Source organism: Centroberyx gerrardi, chromosome 17 (genome assembly GCF_048128805.1).
Source record: "Centroberyx gerrardi isolate f3 chromosome 17, fCenGer3.hap1.cur.20231027, whole genome shotgun sequence".
Taxonomy (NCBI): Eukaryota; Metazoa; Chordata; class Actinopteri; order Beryciformes; family Berycidae; genus Centroberyx; species Centroberyx gerrardi.
The window spans coordinates 24,815,190-24,840,235 of record NC_136013.1 but is presented as its reverse complement, the minus strand read 5'-3'; the positions used below and the strand labels follow the sequence as shown (position 1 = coordinate 24,840,235).

Sequence of the window (25,046 nt, the reverse complement as noted above, 5' to 3'; positions counted from 1 at the left end):
AAAAAGGTTTAAAAATATTTCCCTTGCATGGAAGAACAAAAGGATTAAACCATTAAAAACCGTTCTATAGACTATGGGATCAACCCAAAAAAACAAGAGGATTTTTTGGTGCGTCAAAGTACATTCTGCAAATACTGAACAAGCAAACGGAGCACCGGCTCGTCCTTCTCACCCAGAATTCACAGCAGTGAATTTGGTTTGCGTGAGCTGCTGTGTCAAAGCGTTTGAGTGGTGAAGAGAGTGGGAGGGAGGAGAGCTACATCAGCAGGCCTCCCACACACACACACACAAAGTGCTAGTGGAGTGTGAAGCGTGAAGCAGTGGTAACACTTTACTTGAAGTGTCTGGTAATGCATTACCACCAGATTATAAACCCAGCAGAAGCATAGATACATTTTTCTTACAATGTAATCAGACAACCATCTGAACGTTTCTTTCAATTTAACATCATGGAGTTAAAGATACAGTTGCTCCATGAAGTATACTGATTATAGTTATCATGCACTCACAATGGGCTTATAATGCGCTTAATGATTCCTTATGAGCACCACTTGAGGTAAACTGAGTGTGAGGGTGGGGTGGGGATATTCGATATTGTAGGAAATATCGTGATATTCACAAAATATCGCGATATTCGCTACACCAAACTCCTCTCCCATGAAAACACTTGGTCCAACCGAGCGGAGTGGAGCTTCCTCTATACTGATCTACACACAGGTTTGCCAATTGCTAGTTAATTTGCCTTATTCACACGCTGGACATATTTGATTCATGTCATATTCTGGGTGGGAAGTGTGGCCGAAAGCAGATGGAAACAGAGGCAAACTGGTACAATTGGTATACCAATTGGAATTCCTAATCACAACAGTCAGGAAAGCTGTACAGTCCATTGGTGATTATTAAAGTTGCAAATGGTGTGATTTCCTACGTAGCCAGCGCTCCATCATAGGACAGAATGACGCTGAACGAGGAGGAAAAATGACTTTGGTTCAGAAGTGTTAAAGCTGTTATCGTGAAATATATAATAGCTACTTGGGATGTGCAATTTTTAAAAATGAGCATGGGATTTGTAGTCTGACTGCAGTCTCTTATACATCCTAGGCAGTAGTCTGATATACAGTAAGAGAGCATGATCTTGAAGTTGCAATGGAACTGAAGATCCGAAGTGCTGACCAAAGTTTCCTACATTGGTGGCGGTCCATCGTAGTGATGCTTGATGCTTGAAGGAGCAGGGGAACGTGGGTTTTGAAGTTCAGAGATGAGCATCTTACTGTAGGTTGTGTAGTCCAGTTGAAGTTTATGCAGGTGACGGGTGGTCCATTGTAGTGGAGGTGATTTGTAGTCCGGCTTAGGTCGGGTATGTAGGTGGTAGTCCAATGCAACAGAGCTTGATGTTGAAGTTGCAGGGGAATGTGGAATTTGAAGTCCCGAGGTGTGGGTGTTACAGTAGGTTGTGTAGTCCAGTTGAAGTTCATGCAAGCGGTGGTCCGTCAGAGCGACACATAAAGTGGAAACAGCGGGGGAAATGTGGGATTTGAAGTTCAGAGGTGCTGACAGTAGATCGTGTTCATCAGTCGAGCGATGGTCCATCATAGCAGCGCGTGACGTCGAAGCTGCGGAAAGTGAGAGTTCGGAGGTCCGGACCTTACCGTAGGTCGCGCAGTCCCGACGAAGCTCCCTATGTCGGCGGCGGCCCATCGTAGCGTAGCATGATGTTGAAGGACCGGGCGAAGTTGTTGGAGAGGGAGCAGCTGCTGCTTTCGTCCATGAGAGGCAGCAGGAAGGCCAGGAGGAGCAGAGCGAGCAGGAGGAGCCAGAGGGGAAGGGCGAGACGACACACCCGCTGCAGGAACCCGGACTTCTGCTGCTGCAAGGAGAACGACAGCGACACACAGGGTTAGTGGAGCGCACACTGGCACGCATACATGTGTATGCGTTTTAGCTTGTACAGAAACAGTGTACAATGCACAATCATGTCTGTATTTGATTATGAAGACATTTTTGTATTCCTTTGAAGCCACTGAATGTCTCTGCATGTTGCCGTTTCACTGAATTGCATTGTGTATTTTCTTTGTCGTCTTTGTGAGTATTTTTGTTCTCAGGTCTCTCTGGAAAAGCACATTTCGATCTCAATGAGTCTACTTAATTAAATAAACGATCAATGAAATAAAAATTAAAATAGGTTTTGGTGTATTTCAGGCTTATTGAGTTGTTTCTAAAAGAAAAGTAAAGTGTGCAGTAACATAGTACAAATGTGAAAGAATTATGCGTTCTTGTCCACACGCAGGCACGTAAAACCCTCAATAAGTATATGAAATATGCACAATCACACCATGAAAGCAGAAACAGCACACCCACACAGCGAGAAACATCATGGTACACAACAAACTGATCCGACTGAAGCCTGTAAACTCTCGCCCGTTTCAGTCAGAACATTCATTTGGCCTCTTGTTATTCTGTGATTCACCTCTGCCGCCCACGTCCATATTTAACCTTGTGAACAGTGGATCAGGCAGGCACATCAGAAATCAGAATGCAACGTAAAGCAGTACATCTGCCTGAAAAGGTAAAATACACAGAGGCAAGCATATAACACATAAACTCAAAATTGGTGGATTGGTGCAATTCTTTAAGGTGTTATGCATATGGTTGTCTTGTGAATACACTACAGTCCCAAGTGACTTCATTATTTCATTTACTCTGGTCTGTTAGGAATTCGTTTTTTCAGTTACCTACTACCATTTAAAAATTACAGTAACACTTAACTTGAAGTGCATTGTGATGCATTACCAGTAGATAATAAGCCCGTTAGAAGCAGAGATAAACTTGTAAGTATAATCAAAATATCAGAAAATTACATTTAAAATCAATTTTCATGTCATTAACTCAGCATTAACTATGGTTGCCCCAAAAAGTATTCAATCCCCTACATTTTTTGCACACTGTGTTTATTATATCATGCTCTGATTATAATCATCATTATCTCATAATGCTTATGTGCTGATGATGCCCTATGACACCTTGTAATGCCCTATGATGCATTTTCAACCATTATGATGCCTTATAACGCCCCATGATGCTTTATGATGCCGTATGATACCTTATAATGCCCTATGTTGCTTTATGATGCATTATAATGCCATATGACGCTTTATGATGCCGTATGATACCTTATAATGCCCTATGTTGCTTTATGATGCCTTATAATGCCCTATGATGCTTTATGATGCCCTATGATACCTTATAATGCCCTATGTTGCTTTATGATGCCTTATAATGCCCTATGATGCTTTATGATGCCCTATGATACCTTATAATGCCTCATGATCCCCTATAATGCCCCATGCTGCCCTATATTGCCCCAAGATACCCTATAATGCACTATACATCATGATGCCTTATAATGCCTTATGATACCCTATAATGCCCTTTGATGCCATATGATGCCTTATGATGCTCTATGATTGTCCTATGATTCCATATGTCTTATGATGCCCTATGATTGGTTATCATGCTCTACGATGCTATGATACCTCATAATGTGCTTATGATGTGTTATAAAATGACCATTTGTTTTAATACTGTGCTTTTAATAATCTTGTAAGAGTAAGGGTAATTTCCGCAAAACTCCTCCTGCTGCCCAGCTGAATGTAAATGAGCTGTGTAAACGCATGTATTCAGAGTGACTCAGATAAAGTCGCTGAATGTAATCAGAGGTGTCAGTATGAAGTCTGATCATTTGCGCAGAGGCCCCGGAGCGAGGCGGCTCAACGCTCGCCCACTCCGCGTTATCTGTGACCTCCGCACCGCTTCTCTCCACTCGTCCCGCCAACTCTCCTACACCTCCTCTGAACTGCCTTCCTCCCGCTCCGGAGGAGAGGAGGGAGAGAGGAGGTGGAAGGTAAATGGTCGGGTTTTCATCCTCGTTTCTGTCGCTTTTGTCACTGTTTCCAGGTGCGCAAAAGAAACGGGCCTTAATGAAGGTGCCTGCAGGTCCTGAAAAAGTCTTGAAATGTCTCAAAAGGGCCTTTAAAAAGTCTTTAAAAACTGGCAGACACCCTATTCATATGATTCACAGGCTTCAATTAATACATCAATCGTTTGACGGAGTTCTGAATTTCATTGTGCATCATGCATTAACACCAATCACTTTCTATTTGTAGTTTCAAAGGTGAAACTGAGGGATTATTTTGAGATCCAATCACTGTGATTACAATAAAGCCCCTCGATGTGTTGAATGGTGATTGTTAACACAGTTCACTATGAAACAACCAATGTCTACGTCATGAGGAATTAAGAACTGGGAGGAATTGGGAGCGGTAGGGAAAGCAATGTGAACACGAATGAAATTCAAACATAATCGTGTGTTCAACTTTTTGAGACTGGTGCAAGTCTATCTGGTCTGTTGTGGACAGAGAAAGAAGAGAGAAAGACATACAGAGAGTGTGTGTTTAACTAAGTGTGTGTGTGTGTGTGCGCACAGGTTAATGACTGATGGAAGAGGAAGCGAAACTAGCTAAAAAAGTATACCTCAGGATGACAAACAGTTGTAGGGCAAAGGTATGTGTGTGTTTCTTAGTATAAGCACTCACTGTAATATTTGACTTTCTCCCTCAGCTTACTGTCAATGTGTATATGTGATAGGGAGATAATGATAATAATAATTACAATAAATAATAAAAATATAAAATCAAAATATAGTAGTAGCGGTAGTAGTAGTAGTAGTAGTAATAATAGTAGTACCAGTAGTAGTAGCAGCAGTAATAGCAGTAGTAGCAGTAGCAGTAGTAATAGCAGTAGTAGCAGTAGCTGTACTGTAGTAGTAGCAGTAATAGTATTAGCAGTAGTAGTCGCAGTAGCAGTAGTAGCTGTAGTAGAAGCAGCAGTAGTAGTAGCAGTAGTAGTAGCAGTAGTAGTAGCAGCAGTAGTAGCAGTACTAGTAGTAGTAGTAGCAGTAGCAGCAGTAGTAGGAATAGTAGTGGCAGTAGTAGTAGTGGTAGTAGTAGTAGTAGCAGCAGGAGTAGAAGTAGTAGTGGTGTTGTGGATAATATTGTACTGTACTGTGGTAATTCCCAGCCTAATCTTAAATCAACACTTGCACTCTGATAAACTTGTTGAATGCCATTCCATTGAGCACAGGTAGCATGATTAATACTTTCCCTGGGAACGTCCCTGGGAAGAACACAATAAAGCTAAGTGCAAGTCTAATGTGTCCACTGGAATACCACGACCACATACACTGCATGAGTCAAAACATTTGGAGGATCCAAATGTTGCGTTTCTCTCTCCACACCTTGCTGTCTGTCACCAAATTGTCTGTAAAGGAGGGAGGACTGCATTCTTTAAGTGCACTACTACTGTACGTGAAGCAATGTGCAGAAATTTAAACGGGGATGAAAACATGATCTAGCTCACTAGTCAAAGTTACAGGATCAACAAGTTTGGCAGATCCATACCATGTACTTTACATGTAAATAGGGACAGTGGGAATCATATTTAAGTAGTGATGCCATGTTTGGCAGTGGGCTACAAGATAGTGCTTATGGACTATGAGAACAGTCCAGCAGGCAACTTCATTTATGTAGTCTTTATCACAAACTGATGCTATATTCTCATTAAAAAGAATGTGTGCATGTGTACTATGCATCTGTCATTCACAGCTGTGACAACGGAACAAGGTTAAAAGATAACATGAAAGGCAAAAAAAGTCAGTGTTGATCCAACATCTGTTCTTGTTTCCAGTGTAATATTAATAGGTTAGGATTATGTCAGTATTTGCTGATTTTGGGATAACTAATGTTAGAGAATGAACTGCATCGCTTAAAAGTGCTCGATTCATTGAAAAGTCAATGTGTTAAAAAATGAGGTGAGGAGAGGACAAGGAGAAATGAGGTGGTCATGCTGTTTTCCAGTCAGTCAGAAAGCAAAATGTAAGACTTTTTGAGACCTATTTAATGCTACCTGGAATTGAATTTAAGACCAATTTAGCAGAAACAAAGCTGTCAAAACCGGCTTATTTCTGATTGAACATAGCTAATCAAAGTGCTGAAACTATAAATGGGCAGAACAACAAGGACAACAGGCTATAAACTGTTAAGGAACAAGTCCAACTGTGTTTAGTAAAGTAGATAGAATGCAGATTGTACTACCAACCCTGTTCTGGATTCATCTAAGAGTGGACTTACAGCACAAAGAAACCTGGCATTGCATGGTGAAAAAACAAGACCTCTAATAACTGGATTTAAGATATTTGAATACTTTTGAAGGCCTTACATTTAAACAATTTAGTCTTTCAGGCACCTCAGCAATTCTGTTCAAGAACTAGATTCTTGTTTTGTTGCTGATAATTGTTTCGAAGAATGGTGTTTGGTACTGCAAATGTACAATGGCTGAGCATTTTTGCTGCATTGCACTACAAAATAAAACAAGTAAACAGTAAACATGTCCTCCCCCATGAATGATGGAGGTAGAGTTGTAGTGGGGCAATAAGTTGAAAATATGTTACCTCATGTTCCTTGATTGTATGTGGTAGGGAAAGGGGAAGAGGAGGAACCAATCATTGGGGTCTGAGATACTGCGCGTTACGTACAGACAATTAAATGTTGTAGCGCCCTCCTTAGGCCAATCAGTGCAATTTTGAAAATGGTGAAACACAGCGATGAGACGCATCATTCTGCCAAGTTTCGTCAAAATGCGATCAGCGCCGTCTGAGATATTGAGCGTGACGGACAGACCGGCCGATCGGTAGGCCCTCCTGATTTCATCATGCGGGACAATATAATGAATGAATAAATGACTCAGTTTACCAACCAACTAATTAATAAACCTAAAAAAGCCCCCCCCCCCCGGAAAGACAAAGCTGACAAAAGCAAACGAGAGCAGAAACTTCAGTCTCTAAAGACCCAAGTGAAAAAAAGCCAGGAATGTCTGAAGTGCTTTGGCCGGGAGGCTGAGGGGTCAACAGGGTGGAGTGGGGGGGGGGGGTATGGCATTCTTTAATCTTCTCGCCACCCACTGGCTGCTAAATGAATAGTAGGTGGGGGGTGGGGTGGGGGGTTGGTACGCTTGACTTGGTGCCAGTCCTGGGTGGTCAGGTCAGGTGGTGAGTTCCCAAAAGCCCAAAAGCACTCTGGGAGATTTTAAATGTCTGGTTTACAGAGCAACACCCCCCCCACCACACCTCTCTGATAGAGACATAAAGAGACAACAGGGAAAGTCCAGTTTAGGACACGCAAAATAGCACTTGGCTGACGGATTAAAGGCATACTATGATATTTTGAATTACCTCTGTCCCTCAGATTAAAGAAACAATCAGTGACATTTTCCTTTAAATAAACATCCATTTTGTTAGTCTCTATCTGATTGCTATAACGCAACAGTGATTCAACCTATATCCAGTTCATGAAAGCAAGTGATGCTTTTTAGGTTTCCAGTTTGTTTACAATGAACAGAAGAAGAAGAACTGGGTAGTTAGCATGAGCAGTGATAGCCACCATGGCTGAACAGACAAAGAGAAGAGAAACTCAAACTGCATCAACAGAAAATCCAAGGAAAAAGACGTCACAGTACTGGACACACTGTTTGATTGACAGGTGATCTCTGGGAAGTGCAGTGCAGAAACACCACATTAATGAGCACTTCGCTTAGCATTAGCTGAGGCAAACTAGTCACATAACTCTTAAGTGGCAGAACATGCTGCTGCTGAGATGCTTGTCACATGATGAAGTACTTGCTGTGGAAAATAGATTTGTGCCATAGGTTGTTTGGCAGTTATATTTACCTTTTGCGCCCTTTTTGCCTTGGCAGGCTCCTCTTTTGTGGCTCTGACACCCTGCAGACAGACCAAATATGCCAGTCAATATATAACTACATAATACTACATATAGTACAATATAAAACTGTTCAAAACATACTCAATCCAAACAGAGACCATTAAACAAACGATCCTGCGAGCAATGGGCGGAACATATGAATATGACAATTTCAAAATACTACATTCAAACCACATTGACTCATGTCCAGGATCACAGTTGCCTTGATTTTGCCATCTGTCATGCTGCACAGCATTGTGGCTCATCTTTAACAATAATTTCCATTTGGCGTTTTTCCCAGTTGTGCTCCACCAAACCTGGCCAACATCCTGGCAAGTAAAGTGGTAGCAGAGAGAAATGTTGCCCAGTAACCCATTTTATATTCAGTATACTACATTGTTGTGTGACAGAACAACTTTTTATTGTCACTGTGCAATGTCAACAGTAGCCTAACCAATGATGTTACACTGCCACCTTATGGTGAAAGCAGAACAGTGCATAAACATCATCGGCAATCCCATGATAACTGATCACAGTGAAGATACAGCGGTCAATATTCAATAGGTATGACCCTAGAAATGCAAATATTTTCACAATGTTTTCAAATTGTATCACAAATACCCACATTTTCTTCTTCAAATTTACGCATTGGAGTACACATTTGCTTTACAAGCTCATGCATCTTATAATACAAGTACAATATATTTTGACAGTTTCGTACTCCCATACAGGTAAAGAGATGATTATCCCAAGAGTAATAGTAATAGCAAGTACTGCTCGTGGTCATCTCTTTGTTGACATCAAAATGTACCCATAATGCTGTGCAAGTCTGACAGTATGTACCCAAAATGCTGTGCGAGTTGGACAGTGAAAACCAAAAGTGAAATCAGTAAGATGTTTCCATGCCACAGTAACCGGTTTAATATGGGAGTAAACCAGGCATCTTAACCAGGTCTCTCATAATCAGTATGAGCTTACCCAAGTTATTTTAACCCAGTTATGTTTACATGCATCGACCAAAGTAACCGGGTTAAGAGGGGAATTCTCTGTGTCAATGCAGGCAGTTTTAACTTTACGATGATCAATAGTCAGCTCTTTCTGCTGGCCGTTCGCTCACCTTGATGCTGAGCTGGGCCCTGAGGTCTCCCACGTCCTTCAGCTTGGACTTGTAGAGCATCCAGCGGTAGCGCAGCTCCTCCAGACCCATGTCGTCCGCCGGCCCGGACCCGGCCTCGCCGCCCCGGCTTTCCTGGAGCAAGAGCTGGAACTGCTCCTGACCCCAACCCACTCCGGCCCTCAGAGCCTAGACGAGGACAGAGAAGAGGGACTCGTATTGTATATTGTGTCTGTCTAGACTTTTTCAGTCCAAGAGAATAACAGGCAGAGAAAGTGAAGATCAGTGCGGAACAAGGTACGGTGTTAAACAAATGTTTCCACTTTCATGTGAAACATCCAGGCTATGGAGCCTGACAATGGCTGTCCTGTAGGAGAAAATTGATTTATTTATTTTAATATTTAGATATTTATAAACACAAAAATGCTAATGAAAGAGCACAATATATAAAATGTGCGCTCAAGTTGCATAAAAAGTGTGCAAATAGATATACAACATGCGCACATTATGAATTAATATAACTTCTGAATTTCTGAGAATGGTGTTACAAAGTCTATAACATCCTTCACGTCTGTACATTGTCGACGGTGTATCCTTTTAACCTTGTGTTGTTTCTTATGTACTCTTTTATCATATTTTATTTATGTATGTATTAACGTTTATTTCAATATATCTTGCATGTTTTCTCTTGCTTTCTATCTCCTTAGTATGTATTTTACTGTTTTTTATTCCTTCCTGAAAAGCATATTGTAAACTCTGCTTTTATATAAGTGCTATAAAATTCATTATTCATTGCTAGTTGTTGTTGTTTTCCTTTATTGGATAGTTGACAGTAGAGAGAGAGACAGGAAAGATATGGGAGAGAAAGAAAGGGATGAAATGCAACAAAGGTCCTGGACTGGATTCAAACTGAGCCACCAAGACACCCATTATTATTAACAACTGGATACATTTGAGGGGAAAAATAAGTTTCATCAAACAAAAAGAATGCTTCCAGTAACATTCAGTGACAATGTATTAACCTTAAATCCTTGCTGACACCATCGCAGCCAAAAGACAGAGTAAGAATTCTTCAAAGAAATAATCCTTAGTGCTTTATCTCTGTCAGAAACAAAAGGTACAGTGTATATGTTGTTCATCCCTGAACAAACAAGTGCAAATCCCATAACTCCCCTCTCTGTTGACTCAGCTTGGCTCCTCACAAAAGTTAGGTGAGTTGTTTCGTTTCACTCGCACCAAGACACATTCATCCTGAGCACTAAGAAACACTGACTTTATTTTGCTTTAACAGGTTAATTCCTAGCAGGGTTTAGTTGGTGTGCATTTGTAAAGCCTTCCTGATGGTTTTGGTTCAAGTGTTTACAGTTGGCAAGCTCGTTTTCATGCATGAGTAGTTTACAGTGAATGCTGAAGGCGAAGCACTCGAAATACATATACAACTCATGTTAAGCTGTCACATACAGTCAGTACTTGTATCAAAAGCTCAGTCAGCATGACAATGTTACTGTGTACATAGTTTCAAAATGAAAAAAGTGAGAAAACAAAAAGACGAAACATCTTCAATGCAGGAAATCACTATGTAATCAATGCCAGTGCCGGAGCGACAGTGAAAACTAGCTTAGCACTAGATACATGCTTGCCAGCTGTCAGTATCAAATTGTGTAATAAAAGCAATCCGCCAATAATAGCTCACTACTACAAGTTTTACTGCTAACTCACACTTAGCAAGGCCTACTATGCCAACGTTACATCTTCAATCTAATGCTGTAAAATGACACGACTTACCTTATCAGGAAACAAGGGAACTTGAGATGAATTTCCTACTAGCTAGCCAAATGCTTCTACAAGCAATTTGAATTGTAGAGAAATGTGACATGGAAAAAATCAATCTTCCAATGCAACTGTAGTGACAACTAGCAGTAACTTTCGGCCCATCAGTTGGTCTATAAAGGTTACTACCACAGGCATTTCAGTGGCAGTGGCAGTGCAACAAGGACCTAATAAAAATACTACAGTCTCTTAGACACATCAGTTGCTTGCCCTTCTGGCAAGCATTAAAAGTGGTGTCATACTAAAACTATATATTGGATGTTTAAAAAACCGTCTGAATGGTGGACCTGGGAACCCACCTTTAGCGTGTCCTGCCGGATCTTGAGTCCTTTGGTGCTGAGCGTTCCTCCCTTGGTGCTGAGGACCCCTGACAGGAGTTCATTCTCCCTGCACAGCCAGGCGTCAAACTCCCTCCTCCTGGCCTCATACTGCCCTGCGCTCGCCTGCAGGACACCAAAACAACCACAAAAAAATACTTGAAATCATTGTTAAAGAATTCAGTGCTGCTGAGTAAAAGTGTCACAGTTCAGAAGGATTTGACACACTATGCGTTGCTGGAAACCCTCAGTAGCCATGCCCCCCAAAAAAAGAGACTTTAATGTAATTCCAGCTTTCCACCAAGCGATGGCGATCTGCTCACATGAAGAAACAGCAGTATAGTTGAGAGTATATGCTTGTACAGGCTGTATAATGACTTAGAATATCGTGACTTTTCCCTGTATTCACTGTGCATTTTGTAAATTCAAGGCTATGGAATATTACCTAGAAAATTACCCAAAAAATGTCATACCCATTTTGTTTTATGAACTAGAATTATTCATTATTCATTTTCTCCCCTTGCTTAAACCTTTTCAGGGTCACATTTATACCTATGGGAAATTTAGAGTTTCGGATCCACCTGACTGGAACATGGAAAGAACATGCAAACTCCACACAGAAAGGAATCGAACTCGCAATCTTCTTGCTGTAAGCAACAGTGCTAAACACTGAGACACTGAGCTAGAAATATGCAATGTTAAAATATCAGTGTTGTACACATTCTGGAAGACTCACAATAGTCCTGTGACATGGCAAAGTCAGCAGGTTTTCATTCCAAGCAAACAGCTGCTGATTTCACTAATTAACACACCTTCAAGCAGAGAGGAGGAACTAATCAGTGAAATCAGGTTTGGTTGGAATGAAAACCAGCAGACTCCTCCATAGCACAGGACTGGACACCACTGGCTAACCATGTGTTCACACTGCGAGCAACACAAGTCCCCAAAAGTCCATTCATTTCCTCTAGAGCTGAGCGAGCAGAGAAACCCGACCGCTGTGTGGATGGTCAACAACAGGTGGCTGAGAACAGGTGGCCACAGCTGAACTTTTCATGGTCATCGGCCATCAATAGCCAATCAGATTTCTGTGCTTCCTTGTTTCCCAACCGATGTCATTTTGTTGCATGAGCAATAGTTCCAAAGTTGGGAAGGCCTGAATTTTATTGAGGTTTTTTCTCTTTATGTTCGACTAATGCTGCCTAATTTGCGCTTGAAAGGCAATACCAAAGCAGTGCAAAAAACATGATTTACCTGTTCAAAGCAGACCTAGAAGCAGATGCAATCAGAGCCTCTTGCACTGTCCACAATCAGTCAGAATAGTGACCCATCAACCAAATTGCTTGCAGTGTGAACGCACGGTTAGAGGGAACATTGCACCACAATACCGTTATGTGTTGAGCTGATAGTGTTGACTGCTGCTTGGCCGGATCCCTTCTGAACAACGTGAAAGCACCTCCTCCTTGGCTGAGGCCTTCCCCTGCCTCCTCGCCGCCCTCGCTGTAGCCGACCTTTGTGGTCACCGCTACTCCCCGCCTCTCTCCTGTCAAGTGGCCACTGTCTCCCGCCACTATTGACCTTCCGCTTTCAGGGCTTCCATCAGCTGCGGGGTCTTTGGAAACGCTGTGAATGTGTCCTGACCAAGCTGAGGAGTCTACTTCATCTTCTCCGAAGGAGCGTCCGCTTCCCTCGGCTGTTCTCGAAGGGCTGAGGCTAAGATGTTCGTCTTGTCCGACCAGTCTGAGGTGACCCTTGGCGTGGCCCTGAATCCACCCAACTTGCCCGTAACTCGCCCTGTCCCCGACGTTGACTGTCATCCCCGCCTCTTCTGCCTCTCCCTCCAGGCCTCTTCCTCTCCCAGGCCCTGAGCTCTGGTCTGCCCAGGCACGGTGGCCCCCTGCTGGGTTGTACTCCGGCTGGCCTCCCCTTTGGTTCACAGAGTCTCCTCCCATGATCTGGCTGTCTTCCTCCCCCAGACGGAGCTCTGCTGTTAGGGCTGTGTCGTCTCCTGCCAGGCCTCTAACCCTCCACCGGTCAGAATCTGGCTGCTCTGTAGAGCTATTCAGCAGCCTGGGAGAGAATGAGAGAGAAAGAGAGATTAACTGTTTCCATAATTTACCAACTGATCAACATTAAGTCTAACACACCTCAACCAAAATAAAGAGAGTGCTGAGCAACAAAGACGCAAAATTCTCTTCTTCTCATAGCTTCTTCTTGCCTTCATCAGCTTGTACCCTTATGCAGGCTTGAGGTCAGACAAACAGGCTTGTGACCATGATAATATTGGCTCTTCTGTTTTACCCCTTACACTCACTGGCTGCTTGAGATGTTGGTAATACATAAATGTAAACTTATTCTACCGTTTGATCATTTTTGGTATATTTTCATATTGTAAATATTCAGCGCTAAGACCTACTGCTGTTATTTTGTACATTATAATAATGCTGTAATCCATACTTTCTCCAATATTTCCCACTCATACAATCTACTTAACATGATTGTGTTGAAATTGTCAGTTGCATATGTTATATACAGTATATAACCCCAATTTGCTATTTTCCCTGCTGTATCCTGTTACTATTGGCTGCTGCAATAACCCAATTTCCCCACATCGGTTATTAACGTTTCATCTTATCTTTTACTGTTGAACTTGTGTATCTGTCTGGATAACAGCAGCTGTTGATACCAAAAATGAAGGAACTGTGTGAATGAGGTGGTAAAGAAATGATGAAGGTTGAAATGAGTAGGTGGCTAGTTTGACGTCCACACACTTGCCCTGACTTAAACTTCATTTTGGCATAAGACACTGGCAAACTTTTTTCATCCTCCACATAGTGCCTTAATTTCTGGAGGTCAGCCTCATTGCATACTGTTTCACATCTAGTGGCTTCTTTTCCACCTTTTTCATATTTTTAGGTTCCCCGTCAAGGAGTAGCGTGTTTACAGTCTACACACACCCAGCCACACACCCAGAAAATACCAGGCCCCTTTGTTAAATAAATAAAACTTGTTTTTTTCTCTGTACCTGTAGAGGTTGAGACTGAGGTTGTGCAGGGCCAACCAGGACTCTCGTAGCCGCTTCATGTCCCGGAGGATGTGGACCCTTCCCTCCTCTGAAGTCCTCTCCAAAACCCCCAGACCCTGGGCCTCCATCTGCTGTAGCTGAAGCTCCTTCTCTGGGAACTCCCCTAGTGCCCTCTGTAGAGTGGGGGGGAAGCAATCTCAAGCATTAATATACACTGTGGCCAGGGATGGGCTGCTGATTTCACTGATTAACACACCTTCAACCAGAGCGGAGGGAGTAATCAGTGAACCTGTCCATTCAGCTTTTGTAGAGGAAAGGCTGTTCTACTTCTGAAGTGCACACATCTTTCCACTGATTGGGCAAACATGGGATTCCCCTAAGTCAAACATCTTATAGACACTTCAGAAATTCATCAAATGAATGAGCGTGAACAGTGTTATTTTCTTCAAACAAAAGACTTTGCAGTTAAAGCTGCACTAGGCAACTTCACATGTTGGCGGCTCCAAATGGCAGCAAGGTACCCAAAAATCATGTAGCATGATGTCAATAAACTGCACAAAGCACACTCTTTGGTGTACTTTGGTATAAAGCATGAGTGATGCTTTATACCAAAGGATACCGAAGGGATGAGAGAGGAAAAAATCTAACGAGTCCAGCTTTCTCTGGACTGTGTATACTGGCTGACCAGAGGTGTCACCAGTGTGAGAGTGACTGCTCAATAGCTTTCTTTCTTTCGTTTTTAATGTCATTTTATGTATTTTTTCTGTTTTATGTGAAGCACATTGTATTTGCCTTGTGTATGAAATGTGCTATATAAATAAAGTTTTCCTTGCCTTGCCTTGCCTTGCCTTGCCTTGCCTTGTATGAGACAGTTTGGGATTTTGTTTGGACTCATCATTTGTGTTCACACACAACACCAGTATCTAATGTGGAAAAATACAGTGACTCTATGGCATCTCAATTAGTGGGGATGGGACGCTCTTTTCTACTGCAGCCCCGCATCCCGATTTAGCCTGGTAAGATGGGTGTATTTTTACATAAAAAATCTTGCCTAGTGCAACTTTAGGTATAATCTAGCATAACTTTCCTGCAAACCAGTATATTTAAGATCCATTGTGAATGGGTTCAAAAGTGCACAGTTCTGAACAGCGGCATACCCACATTTAACACAGCCCTGAGCTAATTAAACACAGAGGTGCACAGTCTCAGCCCAAGATGGTGAGTGATGAGATGGGCAGAAAGGTCTGCAAGATAATGAACGTTATAATTACAAAGAATCTCCTTGGCATTCTCATTAAAATTCATGACAGGGGGGGCGTCCCTTAAGGTCAATGTGCGATCAGTTCTTGTACTGAATCGGTCGGCGGAACAAAAACTCAATGATGATTATGCATCTAAAGGATGGGGATTTTTTTAAATATTCACTGATGAGTTTGATATCATGGGCCGCGACACTTGCAGTCCTGGACTTCCAGACTACAAACAGAGCAAAAAAATGTTCCAAAGCCTCCTAATTCCTGTGGACGCTCTTCTTTATGTATTCTCTTTGCTTTGGCTTCCAGTGAAATCAACAAAGCCAAACATGTTGATTGTAGAGGGAAATGTACCAACCCATGCCATGTAGGAAGCAGTGTGCTTTGGCTTTCTATAGTGATGAAACTGCCTTTTTAGTTACATTAGGTCACACTTGGATAGTCTGATGTTGATACTCAACTAAAACTTCCTATCAAGTGACTATAATGTCACTAAAAATCTACTGAGTTTCAAGTGATAGTGTAAAAAGTAGTCTATAGATATTCAATGTCTTGGCTAGGTCTTAGGGTTGAGGTTAATTTTAGATATAGGGTCAGGTTAGGTTTAAAAATAGGGTTAGGGTTACACAGTCTGTAAAGATGCACCAAACATCTACTTTTTGTCACCTGATGGCAGCTGAGTATTATCAATGACATTTTCCAAGGCTTTCGTATATGTTAAGTGAGATAAGGATTATTGCGACAGTATATTATGTTCTGACATGCAAATACTGATAACGCTGGTGTTAAGAACAAACTTTGACACATTTCCCCTTGAAAAATGAGGGCCATTTTCCCTGTATATGTGCATAAGAAAGTCAGAAAGGGCAGAAAAAGTCTGGAAATTCACTGAATTGCTTACCCCTGCAAGAAACTGTATATCCTATTAAGTGTTGGTAAGCATTTAGCAATACAGAGGATTTGATATTGAAATCCTTTGTGCCATAATCCAAGCTGAGCATTCATACAGAAGCCCAATTCAGATGTTAAAACAACAATGTACAAATGGTCACTATCGAGGACGCTGTCATAAATATACAAGACCATCAGACAGGCAGCACAATGCACCAACACTGAATTTTATGAATGAATGAATTTGAATTTTAAGAATCTGTAAACTTAACCCTAAAGCCAAGTCCCAATCCTAAACTAACCTTAACATTTACTGTAACCTAAACCTAATCCTAATTTTAACCCAAATCCTAATCCCTTTGTAAAACTGAGGACCAGTCATGCAACTGCACATATGCCCAAACGTAGACACACACCTCGGCCTCGTGTTGTCGGTTGTCTACGCTCCATTCTCCCGCGGGGCTGTGAAAAGACTCCAGCTTCTGCCTCATGATCATCAGCCACTTCTCCACGTTCAGCAAGCTGTCGTGGAAGCTCTCGTGGTCAGCGATGCTCTCCTCGCTCTCGTTCACTTTCACCTGAGAAAAACAGAAAAGAATACAGCCAAATATTTCTGGAAGATATTCTGGATCCAAGAGCAGAGAGACCCATGTTAATGTCAGATTTAATGGGGGTCAGTAGAAGTTGTGTATTTTCAGACACATAAATTTCACACTCAAAAGTGGTTGACTATAAAACCGCTTTCAAAATGGCTCTTCTTCTGAAAGCTGTAATTACAGATGGAGGCTGGGGCTTTCATCTGATCTCCAGGGGCAGTCATGGTCACGCAGAGGTGATTCATAACTGGAGTTTCTTCCAAATTCATGCATTTTCAACGTTCTTACCCTGACCGTCTTGTAGAGGAGCTTCCAGTCAGCATAGAGCCTCTCGAACTGAGTCCTGTTGGTGGGACTGGAGGAGACCAGGGTCTCCAGCGCTGTGATGTGGGCTTCGCAGTCCTCCAGGTCCTTCTGCATCACCTGAGGAAACACAAACCCACATCACAGTATAAGATTCGGTTATGGAAAACAAACAACTGCAATCCTGGTGTTTCCCTTGCGTGAATTGTTGAAGGTTTGTGTGTTGAGTGAGTTTCCTGATCCCTGAGCCGTTGAAACCTGTTGAAAAGTCTTTGTATAATTTCAAAAGCAGAGCAGCTAAGCCAGTAAATTAAATACCGATAGTGATAAGATAAGGTTTCTATATTATCTCATCTTATTGGTATTGCATCCAATTGTGTAACCGTTAATAAACAGTCTTCCCTCAAATACCATATGATCAACAAGATGAAGCTTAAATTGCAAAAAATTAGTGAAGTTTACACCGTCACTTATGGGTTTGTATGGGTTACGTTTCATGACTCATCGGCCCTTAAAACATGCTAAAATCTCATTGTATAATTTCATATGACGGGTAAACTGGCAATTTAAATATAAAGTTTCATTGGAACTGGATCCAATTGTGTATATGCCAGTTTCCAGCAGTGGGAGAGAAGAATACGCCAATCCATCAAGCACTAGCATCTTCCCTAAAATACCATAGGATCAACATAATGAAGCGTACACTGCAAAAATTGAGTCACTTCTGCTTTTTGCACTATGACGACCTAACACTAGAGATGTTGCAAGTCAGTATATTCATCTGCCTAATCTGCTAGAGGCTGCAGTATGTCAATGGACATGAAAAGCATGTTGTGTTCCAGCAGAGCTTCTGGCTGGTTCTGGCCCTGGTCTGGTGTGGTCTGGTCTGGGGTTAAACCCACCCTGAGCTGGTCCGACTGGCTCTTCTTGGCCAGAATGTCGGGCTGGAGGTTGTCAGCTGCGACGAGTCGGTCTCGGAGGACCGTCAGCTTGGAGCGGATCGACTCATAGGCATCGCCGAAGTCCTTGGTTCTTGAGATTAAGCCCTAAGAGTGGGGAAAAGACAGCTGGCTGTCAAATACGGTCAGTGCTAGGGATGCAAGAAGTCAAAATTTTTTCAAATCCAATACTTGTTCCAATTCCTCAGCGGGTACAAGGATGCAAGTAAATGCACATGAATGACAGAGACGTCTTGATGCCGTCCTTCCTCTACTCCTCCTACCTGGAGCCTGCTCTTCCTCTGCAGCAGCTGAGTGTGCAGCAGCTCCCTGTTCCTGATGGAGGAGCTCAGCTCCCCCTGCAGGCCGTCCATCCTTTCGGGGCCAAACACCGAGGCCAGCAGGTCGCCCTTCACCTGCAGCAGGCTGAGACGCTCCTGCAGCTGCACGCTACGCTTCAGCAGCCGCTAGCGTAGAGGAGAGAGGCGGATTAACGCTGCTGGGAATGCATGTGAGTGATACGGAACTTGTTTCTACAATTTAAAGGTAAAAACAAGGGGGCAAAACAAGGCACACACAACGCAATATGATATGAAATGATAAGAAAATCAGAAACCCAATTATTATGGCAATGAGCCAGCGACGTGTATTGCGTTGTTTGCAAATGCCCTGGATTTATGTAAATAAGTATTTTATCTGTTGTCTGCCTGCCCTGATGGTTACACCTTCCTTTGTTCATTTGTTAATTCGAGGTGCAGCAAAAAAGAAAAAAGACGAAAGTGGAAGGAAAGGGATATGATGCCTTCATCTAGAGCAATTTACAGTGAGTGGAATACACTTCAAGAACTAGACTGCCAACACTACAAGCAACCAATGGGAAGAAGGTCAAGGGTCAGGAGGCTCGTAGAAAAGTTGTATTGGTAAATGTGAAGGAAATGTAAAGGAGTTAAGAGATTGCCAAAGCCATCCAAAAGCTGATATGCCTTTGTATTAACAGTATGCGAGATCCTCATATTACCTACAATGTTATTAATTCCCATGTCTGCCTGTATATGTGTGTTGAATGTGGCTGTCTACCTCTCTGTGTCAGTGTGCCTCTGTTTGTCATCAGTTACCAGTAATTACATTGGATGGATTCAATTTGATATGATCCAAAGAGTAGAGTATGCAGGGTCTGATTTAATTTCCCTAGCTTATCCAATTGCTGTACCTGGCAACCTCCTGCAAATGTGGCCTGTTTTCTCTCATAGTTTACAGCCGAGGTCAAGCCAGGCTGAGCTCCATTACATGATCCTTTGAGGGAGTGTTCATATCGAGCATGTTTGGAGAGGTTTATTTGAAAACTGGAGTGTTTCCTCCTTTAGTTTGGTTGGCTGAAATAACTGCACCACGATGCCTCTGTCCTCTTCCAAGAGAACTGCGGTGCAGTTTGTTAGGAATGAGAGAAACAACCTCAAAACGCAATGGGTAGAAGGACCCCAGAGAAGGTAGCCTAAATTACAGCAAAGAGCAAAGACAAGTCCATCATGCTTAAGTAAAGTTACAGGGACTGAGATCTGATTTGTTGGACTCTCCACATTCTGCACTCATTTCTTTTGATTATATTAGGGATGCCCCGATAACGTTTTTTGCCGCTGATCGCCGATCGCCGATCGCCGATCGTCTATGAGCCATATCTGCCGATACCGATCGGCCATACCGATAGTTTTTTTGTTTTGTTATAGCAGCTGGTATAGCAGTATTATAGGTCTAACAGTTTCCATTTTATATACATGTCATCCATCAAATTGAGTCCTGGTTAAAAAGTATCCACATTTTCTTTTTTTCTACCTCAATATTTACTTGATCATTATGTAAACAAAACTATGTGCGTTCTAGGTAGCCAACATGATTTAGTGAGATAACCGAAGCACAAGACTCAGACTGTTGCCACTTGCCTGTGTTGTTGAGTCGAGTTAAGTAAATGGAGACACCCTCCAAAGATATATATCCGTTTCAGTCTTTGTTTTTGTATAGCCTAAGTGAATGTTCTTAAGAGGGAGAGAAATTAGACTTTTCAGTTGCCTCTCTGCTGTTAGGGTCTCGACCAGACCTTAGATCGGGCCCAAAAAAACAAGCCCGACCCTACCCGAGCCCGTGCACGTTCTGTCTGAGCCCGGCACGGCCCGTCCCATTGGCTGCATTTATGGGCCCGAGCCCGGTTTAAAACCGAAATTTTCTTAGTAAGTTGGCTGTTTAGAAGTAGAACTAATTCCGAGTCGTTTGAATGACAAAAATCTGTTCAGAATTACGTGCGGGATCTTACTGAATAGCCTAGGCTACTTCCTCTTGCAAAGGACTCGCCAAGCGAGTGTGGCGCCTTAGGCAGCGAAAACCCGACACTTACATTTCAAATAGTAACCTTTGACTGACTGGTGATAAAAACATAATTGACACAAGGAATTAACAATCAGACTTTGCGGATTACATAGAAATTTGAATGACAGAAATCTGTTCAGATTTACGCATGGGATCCATGGTTATCAACCTGCCTGCGTGCGCACGGCGCCAGAGGAGAGGAGGAGACGCTGTGCTGCTGCTGACTGAGATGTGAATATGTATCGATCACAGTGATTGATACATAAGGTTTAAGGTTACAATGTTATAATACATGTAACATTCTGATTATCACACCAAATAGCTTACTCCCCACCCCAATTATTAAAAAATAAAAAAGACGTTATATCTCTGACCACCATTATGTAAACAAACGCACATGGCTCACGTGTTTTGCGTCATCGATCGGTTTTTGCAATCGGCGACTATAAAGCATTATCGGAATTCTCCGATCTCATATTTATACTGATTATCGGCCGATTCCGATTGCTGGCTGATCGATCGCGGCATCCCTATATATTATATATGATATCTTATGTTCAAATAAATAAAATAATATGCTCACAAAAGAAGAATGCCTTGTTTATGAAGACTGTAGATGAATGAGGAAAATTCTCCAACAATTTCCAAACAATTCTCCAGGGAAACAGCGAGCGTGTGTGCTTTACCTCTATGTTCTGGACCAACATGGCGATGTGGGAGAAGTCGGTGACCTCGGCGGAAGCCTCCAGCACCTGGGAGACCGTGTGGCTCCACTGGGCGAAGACCAGCAGCGGGTCCTGGAGGATCTTCCTCAGCCCCGTCTCCGACTCCGAGCACAGCCTCGTCACTCGACATTTCACACTGCAAACACCAGTTGAAGGGGGATTTCCAATAAAACTGACTTTTAAGGATGATAGCCTACTCAGCTACTCAGAACAATTGACAAAGCTTTAAAGGATAATTCCGGATATTTTCAAACTAGGCCTTATTTTCCTAGTTTTTGCCATCGTGACGTTGGCTTGTGTTCAAAATTTCGTCAACTTTACATAGGCTGCTTACTGTAGCTTTACGTGAACATGAACCCAAAAATAAAACACATCCTTTCAACACAATAACACCCACACTACATCTGATTTCCCACTATCCATTGCCTGAAACTATATTGTATATATTATAGAAATATTTCAGTATTAGATATGTCAACTAGCTCACACTAGTTAAAAAAGCATGACTGCGTTCATGTCATATTGGATTTTCTGTAAATACAAATGTATAAAACTTGTTTTAATTGGTTTCTGGGTTCTAGGTGTGTATTGGACAGCAGCGCTCCCAGCAAACTGGAGGTATGTAAAGCTCTACAGTGAATTAAGCGACACAATTGTGAAAGCAATCAATCGTCATGATGACAAAAACTAGACAAATAACGCCCAGGTTGAAAATTACCAGAATTATCCTTTAATATTAAAAATCAACATGTTTCGGCAGCAGTAGCCTTAATCAGGGTTTTGATTATTATTATTAAGTACAGATCTTGCTGAAATTTCCAAAGATTTCAAAGAAAACTTTCCTATAGCCTACTTTCACAATCCTATACCATAAAATTTCACTACCTGAGATGTTTAAAATGGTGGTTAAACTCTCAGGCAATTCAACTATACTGATATTAAACTATGACAAAATGTTAATGTTTAATATATGCCGAGACAAGACAGGAGTGGGCGTCTTACTTCCGCTTTCTGCTTCTCTGATTTCCACGTTTTCTGTCTTTCAACCAATAGCTAACGTTCTGTGCGGTTACGTTAGGACCCGCCTTCTGTCAATCACAACCCATTAAAGCCAATAGACAACCAAAACAAGACGCTTCCGTCAGCTATAGTTTGTAAAATCGAAAAGATTTTACCTTGAATTACAGCTTAAAATAGTACCTCGTAATATTTAGACAAAATATTTAGTTTGAAAAACAACTAAGATGAGGGAGAAATGACAAATATCTCTGATGAACGCACTGGAAAACGATCTACAGTGATGCAAAACACTAAGAAAATGAGCAGAAACTCCAATCACGCTGGAATTTCCTTGAAGGATCTGCAGATACCCTGACACACACACACACACACATACACACACACACACACTTCCATGGGAAAAATGTCTGCAGTCACATTCGTCACTTCAGTCTATACCAAATCCCCTCATATGCAGCATTCCTCAGAGACACTCAGCTTCTGCAACTTGATGGGAGAAAAAAAAATGACCTAATTTCATTTTCAAGGTGTATTGTGGCAGCGCAGTGTCACGCTACAGGCAGTTGGTCTATGCAAATCAAGGGTGTGACTTTACAGGTGCACAAGATTCTGGATAATAGCTCATATCCTGGTTAAGGTCTTATTTGAGATGTTTATATGTTTATATGCATATGCGATGTTTTCGGACGGAATCAAAGAATCTGGATTTTAAAACAGAATTTAGACAAACATGGAATATCACAGAATCGCAAGGTTTTGACAAAAGTTTGTTATTTTGAGGAGTTTATGAAAAGATAAACAGAAGCACATTTAATTATGGCAACACGCATAAGGAGCAGAGCTGCATCTGTGGGATAGTATGGTCGTGTGTGTGTGTGTTTGTGTGTGTATTGTCCTTTCATTGAAAAAAAAAAAATGAACTGATCACTGACAATGACTGATCTAATCAGTGTGGTCTAGCTCTGATATGATGGATATGATGCAGTTTGACTGATTACACATTTACTGTAGAACTGATCAATACTACAATGGTTGTCTATGGGAAGACCGTGACCTGAGTGGATTGAAAATGAGACATTTTCATTGGATTCCACACAAGTACTGCAAGCACTCAGTAATCAACGATATTGCAGTGGCTATAAAAAGTATTGACCCCCCTTGACTTTTTGCACTTTGCAGTTAGTTGTGCTATTAAGTTAGCCCAAAATGCATTTATTCTGAATTTAGTCAGAGTTCTATGCAAAGCACTCTATCTCTATCCATCTACTCTATGCTGCCAAAGTGAAAACAAATTTGTAGGAATTAATGTGAAAGTATATAATTAAAAACAACAGAGCAATCAAGTTTGCTTACATAATTTCTCTGTTATTTTAATTTCATTCTTTTGCATAAATTACTTCAGTTTTGTTTTCGCTTTGATTGAGTGATTTTGCATAGAACTGAAAATCCCGAACAAATGCTTTTTGAAATAACATAAGAGCGCAACAAAACGTGCAAAAAAATCAAGGGGGTGAATATTTTTATAGCCACCATTTAAAACTAAGCAATGGCCGCCCACACATGTGCTTAAAAGTGCATTGACTTTACAAATTGTCCATGACCGGCTCAGTTTGAAGCACAGCTGCGTGTTGATTTCTGCATAATGTGTGTGTGTGTGTGCAACGCAAAAATGGAATTCTTGAATATCCTGAACAATAAAAGGAAATTGGTGTGCATGGAAACCAGACAGCTTTTATAACACCGAATGATGGCCCATCCAAGCAGAGTGCCTCTTATTTGTTTGACCCTTCTGGTTTGCCTCTTAGTTTTCTGATCATCCAAATTCCCGACCAGTGTTTAAAGCAGTACTAGGCAATTTTGGCAATTTTGGCAATGTTGGCGGACCCCAATTGGCAGCTGCCGTACCACTGCATTTTTTCTTAGTGTGTGTGTGGGGGGGTGGAGGTGGTGAAGAGGTTCAGACTAGGTTGGAGGAGACACTGTTGGCTCGTTCAAGCCTATTTGGGATAATACATATTTTTACATTAAAATCCTGTCTAGTGCAGCTTTAGAATACACACTAATCCACAACAGACCTGGGGCATTTTAGTATTTGCAAAGACGTTTTCTGGTTTGTTTTAGCCACTGAGCAGGTCAGTGTAATGGGTTTGGTTTTCCCACATGAGAGAATTCACTGAACATGCTCTAAAGTTACACAATCACAGTAATTTGAAGAAAGTCTGTTTAGTACACTTCTCTGTGATTGAATGAATCAGAACTGTCCTGGTGCAGCAAATCCCTCCCATCTGCTATTCCAAGTAGGTCATAACGAGAAATACTTCCCGTTACTTGCCTCTGATGCTCTTTGACGACCGCCAGGACGTCATCGGAAAGGTGGCGGGAGTCCTCAGAGAATCGGAAGAGTTCTTTGAGCTGAGCCTTGAGGTGCTCCACCTCTGACTCCTCGGCTGAGAGGGTGTTCCTCACGCCCTGTGAGGCACAAACGTATGGGAAACACATGAGTTCGAGCTGAAACATCGGGAAATCTAATTGTCCTAAAGGGAGTAAAGTCAGTTAATTCAGTGGAGTTCATCCAGCAATGGAAAAACAAAATGAAAGTGCGTGCTGTCATTTAACTGCAATCTTTTTTTTTCCATTTTCTGACTTGATGTGAACATTTTCAGACTTGTTTATAGGTGAATGACATGAGTCTCGGGACCTTGAAAACTGATAAAACCCCATTGTGGAATTTCAAAATTGCATTGCAGCCAAATTAGAAAACACCCATTCTTCCTTTCATTCCTGAAAAACATTCTTTTTGCAGATATGGGTTTTTGTCTGACAGCAGCAATATGCTCATAGTCAACTCCTCTGGTTTGAAGCTGGGGG

At 41.9% G+C, this 25,046-nt stretch overlaps 1 protein-coding gene across 1 annotated transcript in view; it reads right to left on the bottom strand.

The window, feature by feature from the left end:
• Positions 1-1,663: 1,663 nt before the first annotated feature.
• Positions 1,664-25,046, bottom strand: part of syne3 (spectrin repeat containing, nuclear envelope family member 3) — a 33,974-nt gene continuing 10,591 nt past the window's right edge. Inside the window, exons 6-17 of the mRNA XM_071917390.2 lie at positions 24,511-24,647; positions 21,120-21,294; positions 18,360-18,542; positions 18,040-18,183; positions 17,123-17,257; positions 16,655-16,816; positions 14,095-14,267; positions 12,458-13,139; positions 11,055-11,198; positions 8,929-9,114; positions 7,781-7,831; positions 1,664-1,867 (exon numbers count right to left, since the gene is read on the bottom strand). Coding sequence (XP_071773491.2) covers positions 1,679-1,867; positions 7,781-7,831; positions 8,929-9,114; positions 11,055-11,198; positions 12,458-13,139; positions 14,095-14,267; positions 16,655-16,816; positions 17,123-17,257; positions 18,040-18,183; positions 18,360-18,542; positions 21,120-21,294; positions 24,511-24,647 — 2,361 coding nt within the window. The 3' untranslated portion in view covers positions 1,664-1,678. The remainder of the gene's footprint in view (positions 1,868-7,780; positions 7,832-8,928; positions 9,115-11,054; positions 11,199-12,457; positions 13,140-14,094; positions 14,268-16,654; positions 16,817-17,122; positions 17,258-18,039; positions 18,184-18,359; positions 18,543-21,119; positions 21,295-24,510; positions 24,648-25,046) is intronic.